At 51.9% G+C, this 16,420-nt stretch overlaps 1 protein-coding gene across 1 annotated transcript in view; it reads right to left on the reverse strand.

Annotated features, from left to right (window-relative positions):
- The window catches only part of LOC147110118 (von Willebrand factor A domain-containing protein 7-like), a 203,052-nt gene extending 190,241 nt beyond the window's left edge, over positions 1-12,811 (reverse strand). Inside the window, exons 1-3 of the mRNA XM_086004053.1 lie at positions 12,620-12,811; positions 9,819-10,094; positions 4,440-4,533 (exon numbers count right to left, since the gene is read on the reverse strand). Of these exons, the coding sequence (XP_085860179.1) occupies positions 4,440-4,533; positions 9,819-10,094; positions 12,620-12,811 (562 nt within the window). The remainder of the gene's footprint in view (positions 1-4,439; positions 4,534-9,818; positions 10,095-12,619) is intronic.
- Between the last annotated feature and the right edge of the window lie 3,609 nt (positions 12,812-16,420).

The following is a 16,420-nucleotide window of genomic DNA, read 5'->3' on the forward strand; positions in this document are numbered from 1 at the left end:
TGATGTGTCGCAGTGTTTGAAGCTCGGATTCCAGCTCATCAACACGGACCCGGAATTCCTCGAGCAGCCAACAGTTACTGCAAATGTGATCACCGTGAGCATCAATGGTGTCCACCAGCTCCCACATGTTGCAGCAGTAACACATCGCCTGCCCTGCCATCTCGAATGTATTTAATTAATTAAGTGTTTAAGTTTTGAACGTTTAGGGGGAAAAGTTCAGTATCGCCCCATTTGGGGCGCCATTATCGGCCGTGCGCAAAGTTTAGCGCCTGGCGCTAATTATCACCTCCGACGGCAAACTTGGCCTCTATCGCCCCTGGAGGTGATTGGAGCGCTAAATCAGGCGCTACACACCTCTCTTAAGGCGCTAACGCCGAGGAGCGAGGCGCTACCTCAGAGCGCTGGCGAAGCTCATGTGATGTCAGTCAGCAACGGAACACAGACACACTGGCGCCGGCCAGTTCTTAAAGGGGAGGGTCGATCTTGCTCGCCATCCACACCCTGCTCATTGCAGCCTTGAATCTCGGTCTGGAGAGACCTGTGCATCAAAACTGCTGGAAAGAACAATGGAGAGGCCCAGGGAAAGAGCTCAGAGTGCAGCCCCCACAGTCTCCTCTAAATCGATGCCAGGAAGGTCAAATCAAAATGAACCTGCAAAGTGCTGCTCAGTACCCAGAACTCCTTCACACAGCGTTGAATCTCTCCAGAAGTCTCTCTCTCTCTCAGAATGCATGGTGCAAAAATGTCGCCGACAAAAAAAGGCAGGAAGCGGTCGCCATTAAATAGCGCTCCCCCAGTCCCTTCCTGACAGCAAAACGCTCCCCTCAACCTGTCGTTGCTAGCGGAAGGCGGTAAGGCAGGGGGCGCCACTCAATATCTGGTACGGGGCGTTACCGGGGGCGTTGCGCACTCGACTGACGTCACGATCTGCCGGTGTAACAGGCTCGAGGGGCTGAATGGGCCTCCTCCTGTTCCTGTGTAACAGGCTCGAGGGGCTGAATGGGCCTCCTCCTGTTCCTGTGTAACAGGCTCGAGGGGCTGAATGGGCCTCCTCCAGTTCCTGTGTAACAGGCTCGAGGGGCTGAATGGCCTCCTCCTGTTCCTGTGTAACAGGCTCGAGGGGCTGAATGGGCCTCCTCCTGTTGCTGTGTAACAGGCTCGAGGGACTGAATGGGCCTCCTTCTGTTCCTGTGTAACAGGCTCGTGGGGGCTAAATGGGCCTCCTCCTGTTCCTGTGTAACAGGCTCGAGGGGCTGAATGGGACTCCTCCTGTTCCTATGTAACAGACTCGAGGAGCTGAATGGGCCTCCTCCTGTTCCTGTGTAACAGCCTTGAGGGGTTGAATGGGCCTCCTCCTGTTCCTGTGTAACAGGCTCAAGGGGCTGAATGGGCCTCCTCCTGTTCCTGTGTAACGGGCTCGTGGGGCTGAATGGGCCTCCTCCTGTTCCTGTGTAACAGGCTCGAGGGGCTGAATGGGCCTCCTCCTGTTCCTATGTAACAGGCTCGAGGGGCTGAATGGGCCTCCTCCTGTTCCTGTTTAACAGGCTCGAGGGGCTGAATGGGCCGCCTCCTGTTCCTGTGAGTAGGCTCGAGGGGCTGAACGGGCCACCTCCTGTTCCTGTGTGACAGGCTCGAGGGGTTGAATGGGCCTCCTCCTGTTCCTGTGTAACAGGCTCGAGGGGCTGAATGGGCCTCCCCCAGTTCCTGTGTAACAGGCTCGAGGGGGATGAATGGGCCTCCTGCTGTTCCTGTTTAACAGGCTCGAGGGGCTGAATGGGCCTCCTCCTGTTCCTGTGTAACAGGCTCGAGGGGTTGAATGGGCCTCCTCCTGTTCCTGTGTAACAGGCTTGAGGGACTGAATGGGCCTCCTCCTGTTCCTGTGTAACAGGCTCGTGGGGGCTAAATGGGCCTCCTCCTGTTCCTGTGTAACAGGCTCGAGGGGCTGAATGGGACTCCTCCTGTTCCTATGTAACAGACTCGAGGGGCTGAATGGGCCTCCTCCTGTTCCTGTGTAACAGCCTTGAGGGGGCTGAATGGGCCTCCTCCTGTTCCTGTGTAACAGGCTCGAGGGGCCGAATAGGCCTCCTCCTGTTCCTGTGTAACAGGCTCGAGGGGCTGAATGGGCCTCCTCCTGTTCAAGTGTAACAGGCTCGAGGGGCTGAATGGGCCTCCTCCTGTTCCTGTGTAACAGGCTCGAGGGGCTGAATGGGCCTCCTCCTTTTCCTGTGTAATAGGCTCGATGGGGCTGAATGGGCCTCCTCCTATTCCTGTGTAACGGGCTCGAGGGGCCGAATGGGCCTCCTCCTGTTCCTGTGTAACAGGCTCGAGGGGCTGAATGGGCCTCCTCCTGTTCCTGTGTAACAGGCTCGAGGGGCTGAATGGGCCTCCTCCTGTTCCTGTGTAACAGGCTCGAGAGGCTGAATGGGCCTTCTCCTGTTCCTGTGTAACAGGCTCGTGGGGCTGAATGGGCCTCCTCCTGTTCCTATGTAACAGGCTCGAGGGGCTGAATGGGCCTCCTCCTGTTCCTGTGTAACAGGCTCGAGGGGCTGAATGGGCCTCCTCCTGTTCCAGTGTAACAGCCTTGAGGGGGCTGAATGGGCCTCCTCCTGTTCCTGTGTAACAGGGTCAGGGTCTGAATGGGCCTCCTCCTTTTCCTGTGTAATAGGCTCGATGGGGCTGAATGGGCCTCCTCCTGTTCCTGTGTAACGGGCTCGAGGGGCTGAATGGGCCTCCTCCTGTTCCTGTGTAACAGGCTCGAGGGGCTGAATGGGCCTCCTCCTGTTCCTGTGTACCAGGCTCGAGGGACGGAATGGGCCTCCTGCTGTTCCTGTGTAACAGGCTCGAGGGGCTGAATGGGCCTCCTCCTGTTCCTGTGTAAAAGTCTCGAGGGACATAATGGGCATCCTCCTGTTCCTGTGTAACAGGCTCGAGGGGCTGGATTGGCCTCCTCCTGCTCCTGTGTAACAGGCTCGAGGGGCTGAATGGGCCTCCTCCTGTTCCAGTGTAACAGCCTCGAGGGGGCTGAATGGGCCTCCTCCTGTTCCTGTGTAACAGGCTCGAAGGTTTGAATGGGCCTCGTCCTGTCCCTGTGTACCAGGCTCGAGGGGCTGAATGGGCCTCCTCCTGTTCCTGTGTAACAGGCTCGAGGGGCTGAATGGGCCTCCTCCTGTTCCTGTGCAACTGGCTCGAGGGGCTGAAATGGCCTCCTCCTGTTCCTGTGCAACAGGCTCGAGGGGCTGAATGGGTCTCCTCCTGTTCCTGTGTAACAGGCTCGAGGGGCTGAATGGGCCTCCTCCTGTTCCTGTGTAACAGGCTGGAGGGGCTGAATGGGCCTCCTCCTGTTCCTGTGTAACAGGCTCGAGGGGCTGAATGGGCCTCTTCCTGTTCCTGTGTAACAGGCTCGAGGGGCTGAATGGGCCTCCTCCTTTTCCTGTGCAACAGGCTCGAGGGGCTGAATGGGCCTCCTCCTGTTCCTGTGTAACAGGCTCGAGGGGCTGAATGGGCCTCCTCCTGTTCCTGTGCAACAGGCTCGAGGGGCTGAAAGGGCCTCCTCCTGTTCCCGTGTAACAGGCTCGAGGGGCTGAATGGGCCTCCTCCTGTTCCTGTGTAACAGGCTCGAGGGTTTGAATGGCCTCCTCCTGTTCCTGTGTAACAGGCACGAGGGGCTGAATGGGCCTCCTCCTGTTCCTGTGTAACAGGCTCGAGGGGCTGAATGGGCCTCCTCCTGTTCCTGTGTAACAGGCTTGAGGGTTTGAATGGGCCTCCTCCTGTTCCTGTGTAACAGGCTCGAGGGGGCTGAATGGGCCTCCTCCTGTCCCTGTGTAACAGGCTCGAGGGGCTGAATGGGCCTCCTCCTGTTCCTGTGTAACAGGCTCGAGGGGGCTGAATGGGCCTCCTCCTGTTCCTGTGTAACAGGCTCGAGGGGCTGAATGGGCCTCCTCCTGTTCCTGTGTAACAGGCTCGAGGGGCTGAGTGGGCCCCCTCCTGTTCCTGTGTAACAGGCTCGAAGGGGCTGAGCGGACTCCTCCTGTCCCTGTGTAACAGGCTCGAGGGGCTGAATGGGCCTCCTCCTGTTCCTGTTTGATGCGCTATCAATTACTCATAAAAGACTGAGAGTTAAGAGAGTAACTAAAGGCTTTTATTAACAAAAGAATGAAGGTCTGCCTCGAGTGGTCGACCGGTCCAGAAATAGAAAGGGGCTGGGGAGCAGTCACCTTTATACTAGGACTTGTGGGAGGTGTCAGCCGAGGCATGTCCAGGCATGTACACAGTTGAATACAAACAGTGGTTTACCACACTGTGTAACAGGCTCGAGGGGCTGAATGGGCCTCCTCCTGTTCCTGTGTAACAGGCTCGAGGGGGTTGAGCGGACTCCTCCTGTCCCTGTGTAACTGTACCCCAGTGAGAGTCAGTGATTGTGATTGGGTTCTGGTTCTTACCTGCCCTCTTTCCGATGTCCATGTCCGGCTTGATGATGTTGCTGTTCGGTGTTGTGAAGCCCAATTCGATCCAGTTGCTGTGACTATAAAAATCCTGGGCAGGGAAACATGGAAACATAGAAACATAGAAGATAGGAGCAGGAGTAGGCCATTTGGCCCCTCGAGCCTGCGCCACCATTCAATTCGATCATGGATGGTCATCCAAATTCAGTACCCTGTCCCTGCCTTCACCCCATATCCCTTGATCCCTTTAGCCTTAAGGAATATATCCAACTCCTTCTTGAATATATTTAATGAATTGGCCTCCAGTGCCTTCTGTGGTAGAGAATTCCACAGGTTCACTGTTCTCTGAGTAATTCCCCGTTTTCTCTCTACCACCTTTTTTGAATAGTGGGGTAACATTAGCTACCCTCCAATCCATGGGTACTGTTCCAGATTCCATCGAATGTTGGAAGATGACCAGCAATGCATCTACTATTTCTAGGGCCACTTCCTTAAGTACCCTCGGATGTAGATTATCAGGCCCTGGGGATTTATCGGCCTTCAATCCCGTCAATTTCCCAAACACCATTTCCCTACAAATACTGATTTCTTTCAGTTCCTCCCTTTCATCAGACCCTCTGTTCCCCGACATCTCTGGGAGGTTATTTGTGTCCTCCTTTGTGAAGACAGAACCAAAATATGTATTTAGTTGGTCAGCCATTTCTTTGTTCCCCATTATAAATTCCCCTGATTCTGACTGCAAGGGACCTACACTTGACTTCACCAATCTTTTTCTCTTCACATATCTATAAAAGCTTTTACAGTCAGTTTTTATGTTCCCTGCAAGCTTACTCTCATATTCAATTTTCCCCTTCTTAACACAGGAACAGGAGGAGGCCATTCAGCCCCTCGAGCCTGTTACACAGGAACAGGAGGCGGCCCATTCAGCCCCTCGAGCCTGTTACACAGGAACAGGAGGAGGCCCATTCAGCCCCTCGAGCCTGTTACACAGGAACAGGAGGAGGCCCATTCAGCCTCTTGAGCCTGTAACACAGGGACAGGAGGAGGCCCATTCAGCCCCTCGAGCCTGTTACACAGGAACAGGAGGAGGCCCATTCAGCCCCTCGAGCCTGTTACACAGGAACAGGAGGATGCCCAATCAGCCCCTCGAGCCTGTTACACAGGAACAGGAGGAGGCCCATTCAGTCCATCGAGCCTGTTACACAAGAACAGGAGGAGGCCCATTCAGCCCCTCGAGCCTGTTACACAGGAACAGGAGGAGGCCCATTCAGCCCCTTGAGCCTGTTACACAGGAACAGGAGGAGGCCCATTCAGCCCCTCGAGCCTGTTACACAGGAACAGGAGGAGGCCCATTCAGCCCCTCGAGCCTGTTACACAGGAACAGGAGGAAGCCCAATCAGCCCCTCGAGCCTGTTACACAGGAACAGGAGGAGGCCATTCAGCCCCTCGAGCCTGTTACACAGGAACAGGAGGAGGCCCATTCAGCCCCTCGAGCCTGTTACACAGGAACAGGAGGAGGCCCATTCAGCACCTCGAACCTGTTACACAGGAACAGGAGGAGGCCCATTCAGCCCCCTCGAGCCTGTTACACAGGAACAGGAGGAGGCCCATTCAGCACCTCGAGCCTGTTACACAGGAACAGGAGGAGGCCCATTCAGCCCCTCGAGCCTGTTACACAGGAACAGGAGGAGGCCCATTCAGCCCCTCGAGCCTGTTACACAGGAACAGGAGGAGGCCATTCAGCCCCTCGAGCCTGTTACACAGGAACAGGAGGCCCATTCAGCCCCTTGAGCCTGTTGCACCATTCAATGAGATCGTGGCTGATCTGTGATCTAACTCCACCCACCCGCCTTTGCCCCAGTTCCCTCAATACCTTTGGTTAACAAAAATCTATCAATTTCAGATTTAAAATTAACTATTGACCCCGGCATCGATTGCCGTTTGCGGAAGAGAGTTCCAAACTTCTCCCACCCTTTGTGTGTCGAAGTGTTTCCTAACTTCACTCCTGAGAGGTCTGGCTCTAATTTTTAGACTCTGCCCCCTAGTCCTAGACTCCCCAACCAGCGGAAATAGTTTCTCTCTGTCTACCCCATCAGTTCCCCTTAATATCTTCAAAACTTCGATCAGATCACCCCTTAACCTGCTAAATTCCAGGGAATATAACCCTCGTTTGTGTAAAAGGTCTGACGAAAGGTCAACGACCTGAAACGTTAACTCTGTTTCTCTTTCCACAGAGGCTGCCTGACCTGCTGAGAATTTCAAGTATGTTTAGCTTTTATTCCTAGTCTGGGAATCTCTCCTCGTGATTTAACACTTGAAGTACAGGTATCATCCTTGTAGTCAAATCGCTCCGTGGCCTCCTCGCCCCTCCCTATCTCTGTAAACTCCTCCAGCCCCTACACCCCTCCCTATCTCTGTAACCTCCTCCAGCCCCTACAACCCCCCCTATCTCTGTAACCTCCTCCAGCCCCTACAACCCTCCCTATCTCTGTAACCTCCTCCAGCCCCTACAACCCTCCCTATCTCTGTAAACCTCCACCAGCCCCTACAACCCTCCCTATCTCTGTAACCTCCTCCAGCCCCCTACAACCCTCCCTATCTCTGTAACCTCCTCCAGCCCCTACACCCCTCCCTATCTCTGTAACCTCCTCCAGCCCCTACAACCCTCCCTATCTCTGTAACCTCCTCCAGCCCCCTACAACCCTCCCTATCTCTGTAAACCTCCACCAGCCCCTACACCCCTCCCTATCTCTGTAACCTCCTCCAGCCCCTACAACCCTCCCTATCTCTGTAACCTCCTCCAGCCCCCTACAACCCTCCCTATCTCTGTAACCTCCTCCAGCCCCTACAACCCTCCCTATCTCTGTAACCTCCTCCAGCCCCTACAACCCTCCCTATCTCTGTAACCTCCTCCAGCCCCTACAACCCTCCCTATCTCTGTAACCTCCTCCAGCCCCTACAACCCTCCCTATCTCTGTAACCTCCTCCAGCCCCTACAACCCTCCCTATCTCTGTAACCTCCTCCAGCCCCTACAACCCTCCCTATCTCTGTAACCTCCTCCAGCCCCTACAACCCTCCCTATCTCTGTAACCTCCTCCAGCCCCTACAACCGTCCCTATCTCTGTAACCTCCTCCAGCCCCTACAACTCACCCTATCTCTGTAACCTCCTACAGCCCCTACAACCCTACCTATCTCTGTAACCTCCTCCTGCCCCTACAACCCTCCCTATCTCTGTAACCTCCTCCAGCCCCTACAACCCTACCTATCTCTGTAACCTCCTCCTGCCCCTACAACCCTCCCTATCTCTGTAACCTCCTCCAGCTGCTACAACCCTCCCTATCTCTGTAACCTCCTCCAGCCCCCTACAACCCTCCCTATCTCTGTAAACCTCCACCAGCCCCCTACAACCCTCCCTATCTCTGTAACCTCCTCCAGCCCCTACACCCCTCCCTATCTCTGTAACCTCCTCCAGCCACTACAACCCTCCCTATCTCTGTAACCTCCTCCAGCCCCTACAACCCTCCCTATCTCTGTAACCTCCACCAGCCCCTACAACCCTCCCTATCTCTGTAACCTCCTCCAGCCCCTACAATTCTCCCTATCTCTGTAACCTCCTCCAGCCCCTACAACCCTCCCTATCTCTGTAACCTCCTCCAGCCCCTACAACCCTCCCTATCTCTGTAACCTCCTCCAGCCCCTACAACCCTCCCTATCTCTGTAACCTCCTCCAGCCACTACACCCCTCCCTATCTCTGTAACCTCCTCCAGCCCCTACAACCCTCCCTATCTCTGTAACCTCCTCCAGCCCCCTACAACCCTCCCTATCTCTGTAAACCTCCACCAGCCTCCTCGCCCCTCCCTATCTCTGTAACCTCCTCCAGCCCCCTACAAACCTCCCTATCTCTGTAACCTCCTCCAGCCCCCTACAACCCTCCCTATCTCTGTAACCTCCTCCAGCCCCTACAACCCTCCCTATCTGTGTAACCTCCTCCAGCCCCTACAACCCTCCCTATCTCTGTAACCTCCTCCAGCCCCTACAACCCTCCCTATCTCTGTAACATCCTCCAGCCTCTACAACCCTCCCTATCTCTGTAACCTCCTCCAGCCCCCTACAACCCTCCCTATCTCTGTAACCTCCTCCAGCCCCTACAACCCTCCCTATCTCTGTAACCTCCTCCAGCCCCCTACAACCCTCCCTATCTCTGTAACCTCCTCCAGCCCCCTACAACCCTCCCTATCTCTGTAACCTCCTCCAGCCCCTACAACCCTCCCTATCTCTGTAACCTCCTCCAGCCCCTACAACCCTCCCTATCTCTGTAACCTCCTCCAGCCCCCTACAACCCTCCCTATCTCTGTAACCTCCTCCAGCCCCTACAAACCTCCCTATCTCTGTAACCTCCTCCAGCCCCCTACAACCCTCCCTATCTCTGTAACCTCCTCCAGCCCCTACAACCCTCCCTATCTGTGTAACCTCCTCCAGCCCCTACAACCCTCCCTATCTCTGTAACCTCCTCCAGCCCATACAACCCTCCCTATCTCTGTAACCTCCTCCAGCCCCTACAAACCTCCCTATCTCTGTAACCTCCTCCAGCCCCTACAACTCTCCCTATCTCTGTAACCTCCTCCAGCCCCCTACAACCCTCCGAGATCTCTGCGCTCCTCCAATTCCGGCCTCTTGCCCATCCCCCCAATTTCCATCGCTCCACCATTGGCGGCCGTGCCTTCAGCCGCCTGGGCCCCGAGCTCTGGAATTCCCTCCCTAAACCTCTCCACCTCTCTCCCCTCCTTTAAAACGCTCCTTAAAACCGACCTCTTTGACCCAGCTTTTAGTCGCCTGTCCTAATATCTCCTGATGTGGCTCGGTGTCAAATATTGTCTGATTTATGCTCCTGTGAAGCACCTTGGGAGTTTTTACTACGTTAAAGGCGCTATATAAATGCAGGTTGACGTAAGAAAACGACCAGGCACTTGGTCTAAGCGTTAAACAAAGCTTTAATCAACTGTTTAACAACATGGAGGTCTAGTTGTGTCCTTCACTAGTTCCTGTTAAGAATGGCCTGCGCAAGCTGGGCCCGTGCCCGAGTATTTATATTCTCCCTGGACAGCGCTACCTGCAGGCCGCTCAGTATTGACTGATTCATGTCACAGGTTGTTGCTGTAAACCTACGCTGCACTGGGCCCAAGGTGACCCGTTCACCATGATGCCAGTCAAGGTGCAATGTCCAGCGGGCGCTCGCTGTCCGAGCTCATCCCCGAAGGATGGGCCTTTGGGAGGAAGACGCTCGGAGCCCGTGGAGAAAGGCGAAATGGAAATAAAGGGCAGAGCTGGGAGCGCGGACCACCTGAAACCCTTCATGGTGAGGACCCTGCCTACCTGCAGTGTGTGCAGCAGATTCCCCATGTTCTTCCGAGCCGATCGGAAATTCTCCCGCTGAATGTTCTGGACGACACTCGTCTGCAGTTCCAGGATCTTGGCCTTACTGCTCACAAAACTCTCCGAATCAAAGTGTCGTAAAGAAGAGAAGACGTACCAAACATCCACAAAAGCATTGGCGTTTGCAATCTCATCCATTGCCTGGCTCAACCTCGAGGCTGAAATGGTCCCTCCGTAGTACAACTGGAAAAGCTTCTCCGCTGTCAACTCCGCAGCCTGCAAGGGACGATGATTGAGGTTAAATTCCGGGCAACATGTCCCATCAAACACTTCCAGGGCAGGTACAGCTCGGGTTAGATACAGAGTAAAGCTCCCTCTACACTGTCCCATCAAACACTCCCAGGGCAGGTACAGCTCGGGTTAGATACTGAGTAAAGCTCCCTCTACACTGTCCCATCAAACACTCCCAGGGCAGGTACAGCACGGGGTTAGATACAGATTAAACTCCCTCTACACTGTCCCATCAAACACTCCCAGGGCAGGTACAGCACAGGTTAGATACAGAGTAAAGCTCCCTCTACACTGTCCCATCAAACACTCCCAGGGCAGGTACAGCACGGGGTTAGATACAGAGTAAAGCTCCCTCTACACTGTCCCATCAAACACTCCCGGGGCAGGTACAGCACGGGTTAGATACAGAGTAAAGCTCCCTCTACACTGTCCCATCAAACACTCCCAGGGCAGGTACAGCACGGGTGAGATACAGAGTAAAGCTCCCTCTACACTGTCCCATCAAACACTCCCAGGGCAGGTACAGCACGGGTTAGATACAGAGTAAAGCTCCCTCTACACTGTCCCATCAAACACTCCCAGGGCAGGTACAGCACGGGGTTAGATACAGAGTAAAGCTCCCTCTACACAGCCCCATCAAACACTCCCAGGGCAGGTACAGCATGGGTTAGATACAGAGTAAAGCTCCCTCTACACTGTCCCATCAAACACTCCCGGGGCAGGTACAGCACGGGTTAGATACAGAGTAAAGCTCCCTCTACACTGTCCCATCAAACACTCCCAGGGCAGGTACAGCACGGGGTTAGATACAGAGTAAAGCTCCCTCTACACTGTCCCATCAAACACTCCCAGGGCAGGTACAGCATGGGTTAGATACAGAGTAAAGCTCCCTCTACACTGCCCCATCAAACACTCCCAGGGCAGGTACAGCATGGGTTAGATACAGAGTAAAGCTCCCTCTACACTGTCCCATCAAACACTCCCGGGGCAGGTACAGCACGGGTTAGATACAGAGTAAAGCTCCCTCTACACTGTCCCATCAAACACTCCCAGGGCAGGTACAGCACGGGGTTAGATACAGAGTAAAGCTCCCTCTACACTGTCCCATCAAACACTCCCAGGGCAGGTACAGCACGGGTTAGATACAGAGTAAAGCTCCCTCTACACTGTCCCATCAAACACTCCCAGGGCAGGTACAGCACGGGGTTAGATACAGAGTAAAGCTCCCTCTACACTGTCCCATCAAACACTCCCAGGGCAGGTACAGCATGGGGTTAGATACAGAGTAAAGCTCCCTCTGCACTGTCCCATCAAACACTCCTGGGCAGGTACAGCACAGGGTTAGATACAGAGTAAAGCTCCCTCTACACTGTCCCATCAAACACTCCCAGGGCAGGTACAGCACGGGTTAGATACAGAGTAAAGCTCCCTCTTCACTGTCCCCATCAAACACTCCCAGGACAGGTACAGCACGGGGTTAGATACAGAGTAAAGCTCCCTCTTCACTGTCCCCATCATACACTCCCAGGACAGATACAGCACGGGTTAGATACAGAGTAAAGCTCCCTCTACACTGTCCCATGAAACACTCCCAGGGCAGGTACAGCACGGGGTTAGATACAGAGTAAAGCTCCCTCTACACTGTCCCATCAAACACTCCCAGGGCAGGTACAGCACGGGTTAGATACAGAGTAAAGCTCCCTCTACACTGTCCCATCAAACACTCCCAGGGCAGCTACAGCACGGGTTAGATACAGAGTAAAGCTCCCTCTACACTGTCCCATCAAACACTCCCAGGCCAGCTACAGCACAGGTTAGATACAGAGTAAAGCTTCCTCTACACTGTCCCATCAATACTCCCAGGGCAGGTACAGCACGGGGTTTGATACAGAGCAAAGCTCCCTCTACACTGTCCCAGCAAACAGTCCCAGGGCAGGTACAGCATGGGTTAGATACAGAGTAAAGCTCCCTCTACACTGTCCCATCAAACAGTCCCAGGGCAGGTACAGCACGGGGTTAGATACAGAGCAAAGCTCCCTCTACACTGTCCCATCAAACACTCCCAGGGCAGGTACAGCACGGGGTTAGATACAGAGTAAAGCTCCCTCTACACTGTCCCATCAAACACTCCCAGGGCAGGTACAGCACGGGTTAGATACAGAGTAAAGCTCCCTCTACACTGTCCCATCAAACAGTCCCAGGGCAGGTACAGCACGGGGTTAGATACAGAGTAAAGCTCCCTCTACACTGTCCCATCAAACACTGTCCCGTGGTCTTTGAGTGCAATAGTGGGTTATTTCCAGGTGGATTGAGTGTGGAGACATCTCTGGACACAGTGGAGAGACGGGGCCGTGTTGGAGGAACCGTGCTGTGGGCTCGCTCAGGCAGCTCCACGTCCGACACTCACTCTCTGGGCTGACACGTGAAGAGTGAATCTTGGTTGAGGTGCCCGTAGATCCCATTCCCCCAGTGAGACAGAGATCGAGACAAGTCGTGGTGCTGAGGCTCACCGGGATGGAGTTGGGAGGGAGCACATTGCCTTCGAAGTTGGGTAGTTCCTGGAACATTCTGTAGGTAATCCGCAGGGCTGCATTCTTCGTGATGACCTTGTGCGTGACGCTATCTTTGCTGTGATTGGGTATGAAGTTGAGAACTCCCCTGGTCAAGAGGAAGAGCAGGAACCCGGCCGATGAAATTTTCATCTTCACTCCGAGGAGTCAGCCTGGAAACATCAATGAAAACCCGTGAGATTCGAGGCTGTCCAATCATAGACTGTGTCCACCCATTTAATCTCCTCCCACAGCCCATGTACACTCTCCCCTATCACGGACTCTACCCACCCGTTTAATCTCCTCCCACAGCCCATGTACACTCTCCCCTATCACGGACTCTACCCACCCATTTAATCTCCTCCCACAGCCCATGTACACTCTCCCCTATCACGGACTCTACCCACCCATTTAATCTCCTCCCATAGCCCATGTACACTCTCCCCTATCACAGACTCTACCCACCCATTTAATCTCCTCCCACAGCCCATGTACACTCTCCCCTATCACAGACTCTACCCACCCATTTAATCTCCTCCCACAGCCCATGTACACTCTCCCCTATCACAGACTCTGCCCACCCATTTAATCTCCTCCCACAGCCCATGTACACTCTCCCCTATCACAGACTCTACCCACCCATTTAATCTCCTCCCACAGCCCATGTACACTCTCCCCTATCATGGACTCTACCCACCCACAATTCACAATTCACAATTCAAATCGCTTTGTTGGCATGATAAGTTACATCTTATGTTGCCAAAGCATCAAAATACATTTATGGTTTAGCACATAAACGCAGTTCTATTCATACAGTGTATAAACAGGTATATCCCTGAGTGTATAAATATACATTCGCATTGTTTATATATATTCTTTTCTTAGTTTACTGGTTGTCCCTCTGTTCATGGCAAGCTGTAACATAGTGTGCCGCCAGTGTTATACAGTTTCTCTCCTCTCCCAGTAGGAATGGGAGTTTTTGGTTGTCACTCAGATTTCTGAAATCAGGGCATATTTGTGAGAATTTTTGGTAGAAATTCTCCCTGATGCCCTGATATTTTCCACAAGCTGTGAGGAAGTGCATCTCTGTCTCCACCACTCCCTGACTGCAGTGAGAGCATATCCTGTCCTCTCTTGGCAGCCTGGTCTGCCTGTGTCTGCCTTTTTCGATCGCTAGGCTATGTTCGCTAAGTCTGTACCTTGTCAAGGTTCTTCTCAGTTTGTTATCCTTTACCATGGTCAGGTAATCAGCTATGTTGTATTGTCTGTTTAGGGCCAAGTAGCAATTGAGTTTGCTTTGGGTTTTTGTTGTTTCTGCCCAATATGTCAGATATTTTTCCTTTTGCTTAGCGACGATTGTGTTGGGTCGAATTCTTTGTGTTACCCTGTCACTGTCCTGGGGCTGGTTATTGTTAGTATTGTTAGTAGTTACTTCACTGAGTCCCAGGACTAGTTGACTGAGGGTATTCTTCTTTATGGTCAGCTCTTGGCATTTCAGGGCGTCGTAGTGATAGCATTGGGGATTGCTCATTTGTAGGTGATTCCAAAATTTGGTGGCTCTTTTTTGGATAGTGATTATTAATGGATATTGGCCTAGTTCCGCCCTGCATGCATTGTTTACTGTTTTCCTTTGAGTCCGGAGGATACTTTTACAGAATTCTGCATGTAGGATCTCAATTGGGTGTTTGTCCCATTTTGCAAATTCTTGTTGAGTTAGCGGTCCCCATACTTCACTGCCATAGAGTGCAATTGGTTCAATTACTGATTTGAAAATTTTGAGCCAAATGCTAATTGGGATTTCTATTTGGATTGATTTTTTGATGGCATAGAAAGCCCTTCTTGCTTTCTCTTTCAGTTCATTCACAGCCAGTTTGAAGTTTCCCGTAGAACTGATTTTTAAGCCCAAGTATGTGTAGTTAGTGGTTTGTTCAATTTTGGTTGTTCCTACTGTGAAATTTATTTTGGGTCCCTGATGTTTGGATCTTTGCTGGAACACAAGGACTTTGGTTTTTTGGGGATTTATTGTCAGGGCCCAAGTCTGGCAGTACGACTCCAGCAGGTCCAGGTTTTGCTGTAGCCCCTCTTTAGTAGGTGACAGCAGAACCAGGTCGTCTGCATAGAGGAGGAATTTAACCTTGGATTCATATAGGGTGAGGCCGGGTGCTGTAGATTGTTCAAGTAGTTTTGCCAATCCATTTATGTAAATATTAAAGAGTGTTGGTGAGATTGGCGAGCCCTGCGTCACCCCCCGCCCCTGTGGGAAGTATTTTGTTTGTTTGTCTCCAATTTTAACTGCACATTTGTTGTTTGTATACATTGATTTAATTACATCATATGTTTTCCCTCCTACCCCACTTTCGATAAGTTTCAGGAATAAGCCGTCGTGCCAGATGGAGTCGAAAGCCTTCTGGAAATCTACAAAGCATGCGTAGATTTTGCTTTTGTTATGGTGAACGTGTTTGTCAATTAGGGTCTGTAGGGTGAAGATATGATCGGATGTTCTATAGTTTGGCAGGAATCCAATTTGGCTTTTACTCAAGACATTGTGCTCCTCAAGGAAGTTTATAAGTCTTTTGTTTATGATGCTACAGAATACCTTCCCCAGGTTACTGTTTACACAGATGCCTCGATAGTTGTTTGGGTCAATTTTGTCCCCACTTTTGTATATGGGCGTTATGAGTCCTTTGTTCCAGATATCAGGGAAATAACCGACACTCAGAACCAAGTTGAAGAGTTTTAGGATAGCCAGTTTCATTTTGTTGTCTGTGTGTTTAATCATCTCGTTTAGTATGCCGTCTGTCCCGCAGGCTTTTCCTGGTCGCAGGACCTTGAGTTTTTCAAGAAGTTCTTTTTCTGTTATTATGGCGTCCAGCGGGTTTTGGTTATCTTTTATGGCCATTTCTAGCTTTTCCAGTTTTTTGCATATTTGGTGTTGCTCTGGTCTTAGTGTGTTTTTCTGGTATAATTTTTCAAAGTGGTTTACCCATGTGTCCCCATTTTGAATGGCCAAATCGTCGTGTTGTTTTTTGTGTAGTGTTTTCAAGTTTTCCCAGAAACAATTGGAATCAATGGATTCCTCCATGGAGCTGAGTGTATTCTTAATATATTGCTCTTTTTTGGTTCTGAGTGTGTTTCTGTATTGTGTTAGTGTCTGACAATAAGTAAGGCGTAGTTCCTCGTTTTCTGGATGTCTGTGTTTTTGGTTTGATATTTTTCTAAGTTTTTTCCTCATGTTATGGCAATCTCGGTCAAACCATTTTTCATAGTTTTTTGTTTTGGGTTTGTTCTTGCGAGCTTTCAAGTTTGCATTTGTTGCCAAATTATCAAAAATATTGTTTAGTTTACTAACTGCCCGGTTTACGCCTTCTTTATTGTGAGTGTATATGTTATCCAGAAAGGTGTCTAAGAGAGCTTGAGTTGATGCATTGCTAATTGTTTTCTGGTATTTTTCCGTGTCGTTTTTGGCCCATCTGTACGATTTTTTGGTGTTGTACAGTTTACTGGGTTGTGTTTCTATGTTGTTTGTTTCTGTCTTTTTGAGGAACATAGTAATTTGATTGTGATCTGACATTTGTGACCCATTTAATCTCCTCCCACAGCCCATGTACACTCTCCCCTATCACGGACTCTACCCACCCATTTAATCTCCTCCCACAGCCCATGTACACTCTCCCCTATCACAGACTCTACCCACCCATTTAATCTCCTCCCACAGCCCATGTACACTCTCCCCTATCACAGACTCTACCCACCCATTTAATC

This window comes from Somniosus microcephalus, chromosome 12, assembly GCF_052327205.1.
Source record: "Somniosus microcephalus isolate GS21.2 chromosome 12, FLI_Smic_1.0, whole genome shotgun sequence".
In the NCBI taxonomy this organism is placed as follows: Eukaryota; Metazoa; Chordata; class Chondrichthyes; order Squaliformes; family Somniosidae; genus Somniosus; species Somniosus microcephalus.